Genomic DNA, 13,055 nt, shown 5'->3' with positions numbered 1-13,055 from the left:
ATGTCTGTGCTAAGGAAGTTGAATGAAGCTGTTTCCTTTCAAAGGAGAGGAAGGTGATTAACTGCCTGGACAGACATACAGGAACATTATCCATCACCATAGATTTGTCCTGCAAGTTTAAAAATGGATTCAGTAGAGAATTGCCCGGTTTCACTTAGAAACTATCTATTCTCTATTTATCTATTTATCTAATCTATTTAACTTGCAGAAACCGATGTGGTATCAACCCTATTTCTTCGTTTTTTGGAAGAATCTCTGTGTTATTCAGAAGCTTAAGATAAGCTCGATCCTGCGAGGGAAATTCAGGTGCCAAAGACAGCACAGCAGTTAAGATATAGATTACAGGTGAAGAAAACAAGTCATGATAGACAGACATCACATTCAATGAAACAAGCCATAATTGGCAAAAAGATACAACAACAAAAAACCCACAATATACAACTCTATACACCCCAAACAAAGGAAAATACAAGAGAACACACAGTAAGGCACTCCATCTTCAGGTGAATAGATAGTGAAAAGAATGTATTGTTTTTAGCAAGACAAAGACCGTGAACAGAGCAATAAAAATGTAATGCAACCCGTTTACAGACTATTCTCCAGCTGTAGAAGGGTTGTTATACATGAACAATAGCAAATTATTTCTGATAAAGCAAAAAACAAACCCACACAAATATGTTGTAAAAAGTTAAAATGAATATTTTTACGCTGAAAATAGAATAGATCCAACACCTGGGTGAAATGCAGTTCAAGCTGGTGCAATAAAACCGGCAAGTAAACATCGAACCAATATCATAAAATGAAACACGTACTCTCTGGTGATGTGAGTGAGTACATGCTGGGACTGAGGGCAGAAGTCAGCCTACCATCTCTGTTGGTGTCCATCTGCCTGAAGATCTTCTCTGTCCTCTTCTCTGGCGTCGACTCGTCCTCGGGCATCTTCATCACCGATGACACCATCTTGTAGATCGCCTGCGTGAAGAGACAGATGAGCATGAAGAGTATGTTGTCAGGCAGAAACCTTGCATCTTGCATCTCCATATTTCAACATTGTTTTTTACAAATTAATGCCCTACTTGCCCCTCCAGTTATGCAATACCAGCTGTACCCGTTGACAGAATACCCGTTGTACTTGGTGCAATACCCATTATTATGGCACTTTTTTATTTGAAAAGAAACCAATGCTCAGAGTTCAGACTCTGATACTAAAATAGAAAAGCAATAAAAGTCATCTTTAAGAAGAAAGGAAACACACACCCAAGCCACCCAGATTATTTTGAACTCCAAGAGAAACACTTCGTGAAACAAATTCAATAAAAGTCATTATTGTCTGCGTGGTTGTAGACACAAGCCTCGGAACACAGTGCCCCTGTTTTATGCGAAGCAACGTCAACGCTTTGCCTATTATCCTGTTACACACACAGACACACACGCACACGCGCACACACACACACACACACACACACACACACACGCGCACGCACACGCACACGCACACACACACTTTCCCTCACAACTACACACAATGCGACTTTCCTGGACTGACGAGTATTTTCTTCCTCATTTCCTTCCTTGCTTCCTCCCTCTCCCTCTTATTCCAGTCTCTTTTCTTTTTCAGTCCTTCATTCATTTAGTCAGTTATTCATTCAGAGTCAGACAGACATTTCGCTTCTGTTTGGCTGATTTCTATTGCAACGTCTCCATCAATGAGTACTGCACAGCTAGTGTTCTGTGTATCATCCTGTGTATGTATTGAGGAAATGTCAGACTGACCCTGTTGTCAACTTTACTTTTCAGCTCATATAATTGTTGCCGCTGCTCTTCAGTTTGCTCAGCTGTGAGAATTGACTTGATGAAGTCCAAGACAAAAGAGAAGAAGTGTAATTGCTGACCTTGTACTGCAGCAGCAGCATGTGTGCTGTCGCGTAGTAAACAAAAGAGTCTTTATTACAACTGTACAGAATATACTCTGACTCTGAACAAGCACACAGAATAGTCTGTGTGTGTCCGTGGTCATACTGTATCCCTTGTCCAGTAACACCATGGCATTATACCTATTTAACCACTTAAACCCTATATACTTTAGTTCACAGGTCTTCAACAGGGGGTCCGGGACCCCTAGGGGGTCCTCAGAGTTACTACAGGGGGCCCGCGAAATCTTTTTACCTTAACCACTTGAACCCTCGCATCCTTTTTCTGAGGAGAACTTTAGCCAAAAAATAGCAGATCTACAAGCTCACAACGCCTCGCGCTGCGAGACGTTGTGAGCTTGTTGATCGGCTATTTTTTGGCAAAGAGGTGTTTGGTGTAGAGGGAAAAGAGAGCAGACCAAGTAAACAAAAAAAGTTACATCTGAAACACAATTTTTATATAATATAGAGGGGGTCCCTGCTTCATCTCTCTCTCAGCTAGGGGGTCCTTGGGCTGAAAGCGTTGAAGACCCCTGCTTTAGTTGACTGGGGTGCCACAGGGGATTCTACTTGGTCCCCTCCTTTTTCCCCTCTACACCAAATCTCTTTGCTGAAAATAGCCGATCTACAGGCTCACAACACATTGGGAGCTTGTAGATCGGCTATTTACGCTATGTTCGCCTGTTATGACATGCCCCGAAAAGGGACGCAAGCGTTCATGTGGTTGACATGGCTGCCAATCTGCTCCAATGTGCTAATTTGTTGATGGGTATCATAATTCTACTATTATCCCTTTAATGCTTAGGTAGAGAGAGTGCGAAACAAACAAACGCATACAGATCATACTCAGACTATTGTTGTGTCTCCTCTCTTGTTACACTGCAGGCAGATTGGCAGTAAACAGCGAAATCACAGCCCACTCTGTCTATTTCTAATGAGCGCCATGGTTTGAGGGGAATGGGAGCTGACATGCGAACAGAGGAGCGCTGATTGTGATTACTGTGCAGTGGGAGCTTTAAATAGCTCCTGGTTACGTCTCCCATTATACATTATACACTACCAGGGCTGGTCTGCACTGGAAACAAGCTGTATCTCTGGTACAACCAGCCATGGCTGCTATTATCAGGCTTCAGTTCAGTTTAGCCCCATCCCTGGTAGTAACGATAATCATTTTAATTGCTTTGAATGTTTATTTTATGTTTTCAGTCCATTCCCACCAGACCAAAAGGAAATAGCCGTTGGGCATGATTGGTAACTACATACTTTTCACAGCATCTGCCCCTACAAAAATGAGGTCCTAATGTGCCCTGTCGTCCCTATTTTGGTCATGCCATTATAAGTAAAAAAGCTAAGTATTTTCACACTATTTGAAAGACTTCAATTTAAAAAACAAAGCTGATCTACAAGCTCACAACGCCTTTATTTTTTATATAAGTATAAAATAGGGCTTAAAAAGCACTAAGCATTCTGATGATAAGCTAACTGGAAGCTGCATCTGCCACATCAGTATTAACCTCCAAAGTGACAGAGACTGGAAATGTCAAAAAAGGTGTGAAACTGCTCATTTGAAACTTTAAAAAAGTGCTTAATAATGCAACGCCAATCTTGCAAACCCTGCAAACGCTTTCCAGGCTGTTTAAATATGAGGTCTGACAAGGAGGTGCAATTAGTTTAAACTTTAAACCATTTCCACACGTAGCTTATTTAGGTATTTCTTCACGAACATGCAGGCACCACCTCCTTCATAATAAGTAGCTGTCTGATTCTCTCTCTCATTCCACAAAACACCCAACCTACTCGAGTCTCTCCTTCAGGATAAATGGCTGTCTGTATCTCCATTCTCACCTCCTACATTGCCTTATGGCAGGATAATTTCAATCTCTCTTTAAGACAATAGAGTATTAAGTTCTGTCTAGCCATTATTATATTGTCCCTCTACTGTCCCCATCTCTCGCTTTCTTTCTCACACACACATACATACACAAACATGCATGCATTGTGCACACAGATGTACACACAATACACATACACACTTGGCCTAAACAAAGCGTGTTCTATCCTGCATCCTGAATGCCCAAAGGAGAATAAAGCAGAGGCTCTTCTGTGCATCTTTTTGGGCGGTGCAACCGCCCCTATATGTGAGGTTTGGACATCGACCCAATTGCAGCTCCCCAACCCTGCGCTGTGATTGGCCACCATTGTACCCCCCTAACCCTGCACCGTGATTGGCCACCATGACTCTATTCAGGACTGTGATTGGCTAGAAACACATGACACATGTGCATAGCCCTAGAAATAGGACTATGCACTTAAAAAAAGCACTTTAATGTTTTTTTTTAAGTGAATCACTTCCATCACTGTGATGACCACTGTGACCACACCGCCCACTTCACACTGGGTGTGATTTTTTATTCATTCGGTGGGGTTGCTTTAACATCACCACCCGTAGAGTTGGACAAGTCCGGAGCAGCAGAGATGCTCAGTGGAGACAGACAGGGAGAAGGAATGTTCCTCCACAGAACCAACACCCATGACCATTAGGCATACCTGGAGTAGGTCTGCAACTAATGATTGAGATGAATCTGTTGATTCTTATTATTTCCATTATCTGATCAATCTGTGCAGTTAATTTACACCATAACAAATGACAGAAAAATAATAACAACGTAACAGGATGCTGCACATATTCTGCAATAATCTATAAAATGCTGGTAAATGCTCAACCCACATAGACATTTTGAAATGTTTTACCATGTTTACGCAGTAGAAAAAAAAACTATGACTATAAATGGGTGCAGCAGAGCCTTTTCTGCCAAATACAACTACATAACACTTTGTTGTAATAAAGGATCTTAAATCCTTTTAACATCTTACTGAACATTTCATTTTATAACAAAGGCAAGCTCTGACAATTTGGCCAAGTTGTAAATAGCACAAGCACATATTATGAACTGTTACATGATACATTACTAAACCAATTATTACATTACTACAATCTCATTATATGATACTTTGATTAATTCATTGATTATGTAATTAATCTATCACCCTGAGATCACAGTGAAGGAGACTTCAAGGGAAAGCATTAGTGCTGGTGTCCTGGTTGTTACAGTATGTTCCTACCAGGCCATGGCAGAAACAGGAAAGGAGGGAGATGGGGAGGGAAGGAGAGAGGGACAGAGGACAGGTGAAAGAGACAGGCAGACAAAAATGGGGACAGACGGCGTGAGACACTTGTTGAGCTATTGAAGCAAACAGAGCCAGCTGTGCACAGCTTGAGTGAGTGTAATCTCTCAAGAACAGATTCAGAGCTGCGCTACTGAATCTGTCGGGAGCCCCGTTCAGAACGTGTGCGTGTTAGCTTACAAGTGGGCGTGCCTTCAGATCAGGAAGCAGGCCACGCTTTACCCAATCAAATGTAGTGGGCGGGATTTACATCTGTGCGCTCGCTTCCCACTGGAAACAAACCAAAACTCATTTAACAATAGCGTCCTCAGAGCCGACAAAACCACCGAAAGTTAGTAACATTTTAACTTTCATCATAGAAACAAGTGGGCTTATAACCAAAACGACCCATTCTTTGGGAGAAATGGTGTTAGTGTTCCGTGGAGAAATATTGTTAGTGGGAATGAAAACATAGGCGCACCACCGGAAGTGGAGGGCTGAGGGCATGTCCAAACCCTGGTTTCCAGTCAGCATAGGTCTAGTTAATCACCCCCCTCCCCCCCCAGAGTCAAATGCAAAAGTGAAAAACGCTGGGGGCGCTGTTTTTCCTTTTTATTTGACGATGGGTTCCCAGATTGGAGTGAGTGTAACATACACGCACACACTCTCTTTCTCTCTTTATCTCTTTCTCCTCGTCATTGCACCAAAGGCGAATAAGTCTCCTGTAGAGACTCCTCGTCTATCCTTCTCGTATTCTATTCAATCTCAGTAAATGACTGCATTGGAACACGCTCTGCCTACTTCACTTCACTTCCCTCATTCCGAGACAATGGACGGCCCTGCACGCATCTCTGCGCTGTAGAGATAGCGCAGTGTTTCCAACGGCAGGTGAGATAGGTAGAGCAGGCATTTACTATTGATGAGAGGAACGAAGTGGTGGTTTTATCTTCCTCCGTCATTACCTGAGGAAAACGAGCCTGGCTGGCCGTGAACCATCTCATTCAATTACTCCCACAGCCAGGCTGATTATGAGCCTCGCTACCATTTACACACTCTCCACAGGACAGAGCCCCTGCTTTAGCGGGCTGCATCGTATGTGAAGGTGAACGCAATTAACAAAAACATCAATAAATATAGCTGCTAGCAGCAATACGGAGGCCAAGTGATGCAATATGCAATATAGGAAAAGCAATATGCACAATAAGCCATAGAAACCAGAGCGTAGAAGGGAGAGTAACGTCACGCTTTGATCTCGCAGCAAAGCGGGCTGCTATGGGCTATAGTTCCAAACATTGGAACTATCTCATTGAGATAGACAGAGCACTTCCGCATTCCATTCTCACAATGGGAGTCGACGCTAGTATCATAACTCTCCTATACGGCTCTGATAGAAACATAATAGACAGAACTTGAGAGAAAAAATACTATAAAATTATTAGCAAATGAGCATTGGAAAGAGCTGAGCAAAGTTCTGAGGGATTGTGGATATTAAATTGGCCAATGGTTTTGAGTTTTGTTTCTTGGCCGTTTTGGCATAAACCTCTACCATATTGCAGAGTTTCGAAAAAAACGACAAAGTTAAGCCAGTTAACTCATTGAGTGCCACAATCCGTCAAATCCGTCACGTGGCCTGACGCCCAGAGCGCCACGATCCGTCAAATCCGTCATAAAAAAAAATTCAAAAAAAAAAAAAAAAATCAAAATAAAAGTTTTTTTTTTTTTTTTTTTTTTTTTGGGAAAAACATGTTCAGAACCCAAGATATGATGATTTGAAGATTTGCTGCTCCATCCACTCCTTGTTTAACCTATAACTTAAAAAGGCTGTATCTCGCTTCCTAAGCACTTTTTTTTTACAATGAATTTTGGCTGTGGCACTCAGAACCAAAATTACATTAACATGAATAAATAAGTTTGGCACTGAATGAGTTAAGCCAGCCAAAATTAAGCCAGAACTGCAAAAAAAAGCGGAATAATAATAATAAGACTAACAAAAACAATAGGGGTCTCACGCCCCCCCTACGTCTTAGGGCTTGGCCTCCTAATAATATATAAATTCTGTATATAAAATTATATCGAGAGCACGTGTGACGAATGACAAGTTTCTTTGGATGAGGTATTGACATACGGTGAGTAGCAAAAGTGTATTCTTAGTTTTTTTTTTTCAATTAGGAAAATACATGTACAGTCGCACAGTGTTATATTATGGACCATGGCTAGCACTAGAAGGTTATGGGGTCACTAAAATCCTCCACATTTTCACCCCCCCCATCTTTTTTTCTTATTTTTCTCTCAATTCAATCATTATGTAGCTCTAAGCGTAGGTTCAATAGGAAAGATCTCTTCTCTCACACTTTCATCTTTGCACTTTAGTTTCTTGCTGGGAATTCACAGCTTGAAGGGTGAGCACTACTAGCCAATCGGAATGAAGACCAAAACGCTCGGCCCAAAACACAGTCGCCCTGGGGCAAATCTAGCTGTATTCACCTGGTATTCCTAAACGTAACCTCAGTAAACTATGCCTAAACCTACCCTTATTCCTAAACTTAACCTCAGTAAAACTATGGCTAACTCTAAACTTATTTCTAACCTTATCCTCAGTAAAACAAATACAAGTAGAATACAAGAACCGCTGGTCCGCGTAGAAAATGGGGGCGAGTACGTTTCCTGTGATAAACATGATGCAGCCAGCGTTCTTTTCACCTGACAGTGAGGAGCTTCACCGGAAGGATGCATGATGAGGAACACTCTATTGCTCTTTGTTACAAACGCAGCTGAACAGGTGCCCTGATAACCTGTAGGAGTCGCTGGTGTAGAGACAGAGATTGTCCTCCCGCCCAGCCAAGCCGGATGCACCGCGGCTTTTCAAAACACTTTGATCCAAGGTATAATTCATTTTAAATTGTTCTGCCAAAAATCAGCTCTGCATGACAACTGTTCTCCTACATCTGGTCTGCTCTCTCGCTCTGTTTCTGTAGGTGGGGAGCTGAAAGCCTGGAGTGACTCACCCAGACAAATTGAGAGACAAAGACACACAGAAATAGAGAGAGAGAGAAAATGATGGAAAGATAGTAGATGGACAGGGGCTAATAGGGAGCAAGAGCGAGTGAAACGGAGAGAAAGAATGTTTGTGAATGATAACATGTCAGATAGAGAAATAAACATGGTGCTTTCTACACCTCAACATCTAGAGTGTTAATTTAACTCTTAAAAGTGTATAACAATCCTGATTTTACTATGTATTAAACAGCTGAAAATAGTGGGATGTTAATGTATGAAATCATTCTTGCCTCCTTCCTCCAGCACGCAGACACCTTAAGAAGCTCCTACAGACAGGACACAACTAGAAAACGCATGGTCTTTTCTTATGCTTTTTGTATGTGTAACATTGTTACTCCTAACAAACACCTGACCTGCATACAATTTAGATTGGGTTTCTGAGTCATACATACTGAGTCAGACAGCAACACCTTCTTAATGGGGATTGGGGCAGAGAGCTGTTTGTTGACAGTGGGATGAATAAAGCACTAACAGATTGGGTTCTTGTTAAAACATGCAGGGTGGTACTTCTTGTTTACTACTTAATTCACTGAAAAACTACAATTACAATTACGGTATATAATGCTGAGAAGCTAGGTTCCCAGGCAGGGGTAATGGTGATTTTTGTGGGGTTGAGCGCTATTTTAATGACGTCACGTGCACACACGCACACAGCACGCGCACATCGCACACATTTTATTTGACCTTAAAGTAGGAAACATGTTTGTATAGGAAATGACTAGTTTTTGGCTTAATGTTTAGCTTAGTAGTCTTTTTAAACTAATACAAATAATTCAAGGAATGCCTTGAATTATTGTACACTCACTTGTAAACCAAAGTAGCCATTTGGGTACTTGGCTGTGGCTCATGAATCGAGGGGGACGCGTTCTAGTGTGCGTGCACATCCGTACCGTAAAGTACTTGTGCGTCCCAGGTTAACCAGGAACCCAATATCAGTCTAAACAATATACTATTGAAAAAACAATATGTACATTGAAACTATAGGATACCACAGGTAAACAATGAACCCAGCATCTGTTTAAATAACATGCTATCTAACCACATTCTTACATTGTGGTCAAGAAAACAAACCTAAGTAACAAAAACATGAGAGCGAGTGAACAAGATATTTCTGCATGGTAGCCATATCTTGGTCGATCGCTAGCATCAATTGAGGCATAAGGTGGCAGGAAGGGGTAGGTAGGGGGGGTGAGGGGTATAGGGAGAGTTTGTATCACAGTTTGGGAGCCATAAGAGCCTTGTCCCGGGTGTTTTAGGGAAGGCTCAGACACTCTCCTGTGTTAGCTGATCTGAGTGAGCGGGAATGTTGTAGGGTTGAATCAGGCTTTGAAGGTATGGGGGTGCCATACCTTTGGTTGCCTTGTATCAGTGTTTTGTAGAACTCTAGAGTCTCAGACTAGTATTCACAAGAAGAAGAAGAATCTATTTTGTGGATGGACAGACAACTATACGCCCCCACGTTTCATGCAGAGACCAAATTATTTCCACTAGGTCCATGAGATATCAGTCCATTACCACGAGTACATAATCTAAAGTCGTATATACTGTATACGCGAGCACAAACCAGAGCTTCCTGATCTTCCCAGAGCTTTCTGTCATGAGTGAGATTCTGATTACATTAGATCGGACTAGCCATGTCAAACAACAGTTAAGCATTCATTTGTCAGAAGTGAGGGGAGAGTTCCTAAGCTCGGAACTGCATGTCACTGAGGGGATTCCCTCTGGCTCAGGACCCAGCAATACATCAGCAATATATCGTCTGCACTGATAGGGCTTTAACCACTTACGGCCGATTCATACTTTGTCGTATGACGATGCCATACTGTAAAAATAGCCAATCTACAAGCAAACAGAGCAAAGCATTGTGAGCTTGCAGATCGGCTATTTTTCTTTTTTTGTTTTGTTAACATTTTTTTCTATAATGACAAGCCCAACATAGTGGTGCCAGTTTTGAAAATGGTTCAACATACAATATGATACAATACTGTATGAGTACATGCTAAAGTGTGCATAAGGACAAATACCATCTCCTCATGCAAACACAGAGGTATTATTTCTCAACACTGTCCCTCCTATTCCCAGAACAGCTGTTTGATCTATCTGAATACACAGACTCTGCACAAACACATATGACAGTGTACACTCATAAATGTACATACATGCATACAGACAGACACATAGCCTGCATCCAGTGTTGCCAGCTTTTGTGAGAGAAATAAGCAACCAGGTCTACAAAAACAAGCCCTAAAGAAGCAACTATAGGCAGCTGCATGAGCACTTTAAACCTATATACATCTGCTATTTTCCAATAGCAGATCGAAAACTAGGGGGGGTCCCTGGCACAAAATATTTTCAGATGACGGTCCGTGGACAAAACATGAAAAAGTTTTGAGAACGACTGGTTTAAACAACATTAGGAAACAAGACCAAATAAGCAACTGCACTTTAGAAACAAGCCCATAAAACCGCAACCCGCAACCACCAAAATTCATCAAAAGCGACTTTACCGGAAAACAAGCCCAAAGTCGCTGACAATAAACGGACATGGCAACACTGCCTGTATCTACTCCTTATGTCTATCACACAGTCTCCTCCCCATCCTACATAGCTTCTCTTCTTTCATTATTTTATCATGACCAAGCTGATGCTCATCTGAAAACAGTGGGGGTTCTGAGCAACGTTGTGGGTTTAGTCCTCTTGGTGTGTGCGTACTCTCACAGAAGAATGAAAAAAATGCATGCCATCGCCAGTAGTCCGCCAATCAGCATACAGGTGAGTAGAAGGGGTGTGGTGTGGCAGCATTCTACACACAGACAACTTCTAACGATTGATGTCGTGCAAATTAGAGCCAGACTGATATATCGGCCATTCCTTAGCTTATCGGTAACAACGCGACACCGGTATCAACGCAATGTGACACGTTGTGAGCTTGTAGATCGGCTATTTTTGAACATTTTGAATAGGGCTTAAGTCGTTTTTTTTTTAAAGATATTTTTTATTCAGATAGTACAGTGATAGAGTGACAGGAAACAGGGAGAGACATGCAGCAAAGGCTTTCGGGCTCTGGATTCAAACCCACGACTTGCTTTCAGGCTGCATTAGATATATGTGTTACTGTATGCCCCTTAACCACTAGGCCATAGGTACCCCAGGACTTAAGTTGTTAAATAAAATAAAGTTCATGTGTTAATTTTGTATCTGTCAAAAATGTGTTTGCTTAAAAGTACAACATTCTGCCAAACTTTTTGTAAAAATATCGGTGAAAACATCGGTGGTCAAGGACTCTCCAAAAACCAATTGCCATCGGTTGGTTTCTACTAGTGCAAATGAGGCTGTGACCCATTGGTACAGAGAGAAGAACTTGAACATTTCATTTGAAGGGATCACTGCTGAGACCCCTGTGGCTGTCAGCCAATGGTCAGCTGGTTCTATTTTGGCCTTCAAACAGCCCCACACTGGGTGAGGTCACTTGGGACCAGACCTACAGCATCACAGGCCTCTTGATCCTGAAAATTACACCGGGTGCAAAAAAAAACTAAAAACAGAAGATGAGCTTTCTGTTTAACAAGAATTAGGGGAAGCTGAAATGGGACAAATGAACAACCGTTGTCGCCGGAGACCAAAATAGCAGTGTGAGGGGAGGGGTCACACGCACACACACACACACACACACACACACACACACACACACACACACACACACACACACACACACACACACACACACACACACACACACACACACACACACACACACACACACACACACACACACACACAGAGCAGAAAGGTCTGTTTACACAAAGAGCACTTCGACAGGAAATGCCACCCCCGCTTGCCGTTTCTCCCTTGTCTTCTTCTTTTTCAAAGGTGAACTGAACACCACTGCACGGCTCAGATAACGGATGTCACTTTTCCATGACCCCCCCACCCCATCCTCCCAACTGCAGGCCTGTTGAATCGGTGAGACAGACCAAGGGTGTTCCTGAGCTATAAATAGCAAGAGATTAATCACACTCTCCCTACAGAAAATATTAAAAATCCCAATCTAAAATTAAGATTGGGGTTGGGTGAAAAAGAAGGGAATTGGAAAAAAACAGCACAATAAAGAATCTGTTTACAAACACCAAAACAACACTCACAGTACAATCCCAAGTGTTCTGTATCCAGTCTGTGCCCTCAGTATTTACAAAACATCGCTTTTTGGTTTGAAAAAATCATCTCATGCACGAACAACACACAAGCCTAGGTGCATTCCTCGCTTGTGTATGACAGCTCACCCGGAAGCAAAAAAATACATTAAAGCAATATAGGAGTACAGAGCATACAAATGGATGAAGAACACTTGGGATGCAGTCACACTGAACTTTGATTCTGCCAAATGGCGGATTCTGTCAATGCTTTTCAATGGGAACGGAGCGGTTTGTTGACAAATGCGTATTTCCGCAAAAAAAAAAACGCTCCGTTCCCATTGAAAAGCATTGGCAGAATCTGCTGGCTAAGCATTGTTTATTTTATAAACAGATTTTTAAACGTTTTTTCAGTTTAAAAAAAACACTCCCTATGTTTTCCAAGTCTTCTTTTTCAGCACTTATTCTCTTGATTTTGGGATTCACCATAAAGTAATGTTATACCAAAGAAAATTCTCCTTGTATTCAAGCCATCATGAGTAAATTATCGAAAAAAGTCATTTTGGGAGAGAAGTACTCCTTTAAGAGACTCCTTCAGTATACTCTGAAAAGGCACCTTGGATGACTTTCATTGTCTTATTGAAATACAACAGGTGACTGAAATATCACAGAATATGACAGAAACGTCAAACTCCCTATGCCTGCTGACAAATGGTGTTCCAAGCAATAAAAGTGAAATAGAAAAAGGTTTATGTGTATGTAAAATGTGTCATGATAATGCAAGATTAAATGT

At 41.7% G+C, this 13,055-nt stretch overlaps 1 protein-coding gene across 3 annotated transcripts in view; it reads right to left on the bottom strand.

Annotated features, from left to right (window-relative positions):
- LOC311041487 (neurocalcin-delta A) overlaps positions 1-13,055 on the bottom strand; it is an 83,300-nt gene that overhangs the window by 4,602 nt on the left and 65,643 nt on the right. For all 3 annotated transcript variants that reach the window (XM_084051876.1, XM_084051877.1, XM_084051878.1), the window contains one exon: positions 867-972. In XM_084051876.1, coding sequence (XP_083908002.1) covers positions 867-972 — 106 coding nt within the window. The remainder of the gene's footprint in view (positions 1-866; positions 973-13,055) is intronic.

Source organism: Gymnoscopelus microlampas (assembly GCF_963454915.1).
Source record: "Gymnoscopelus microlampas genome assembly, chromosome: 3".
Lineage (NCBI taxonomy): Eukaryota > Metazoa > Chordata > Actinopteri > Myctophiformes > Myctophidae > Gymnoscopelus > Gymnoscopelus microlampas.
The sequence above is the reverse complement of the archived record's forward strand: the minus strand, read 5'-3'. Positions and strand labels throughout refer to the sequence as shown.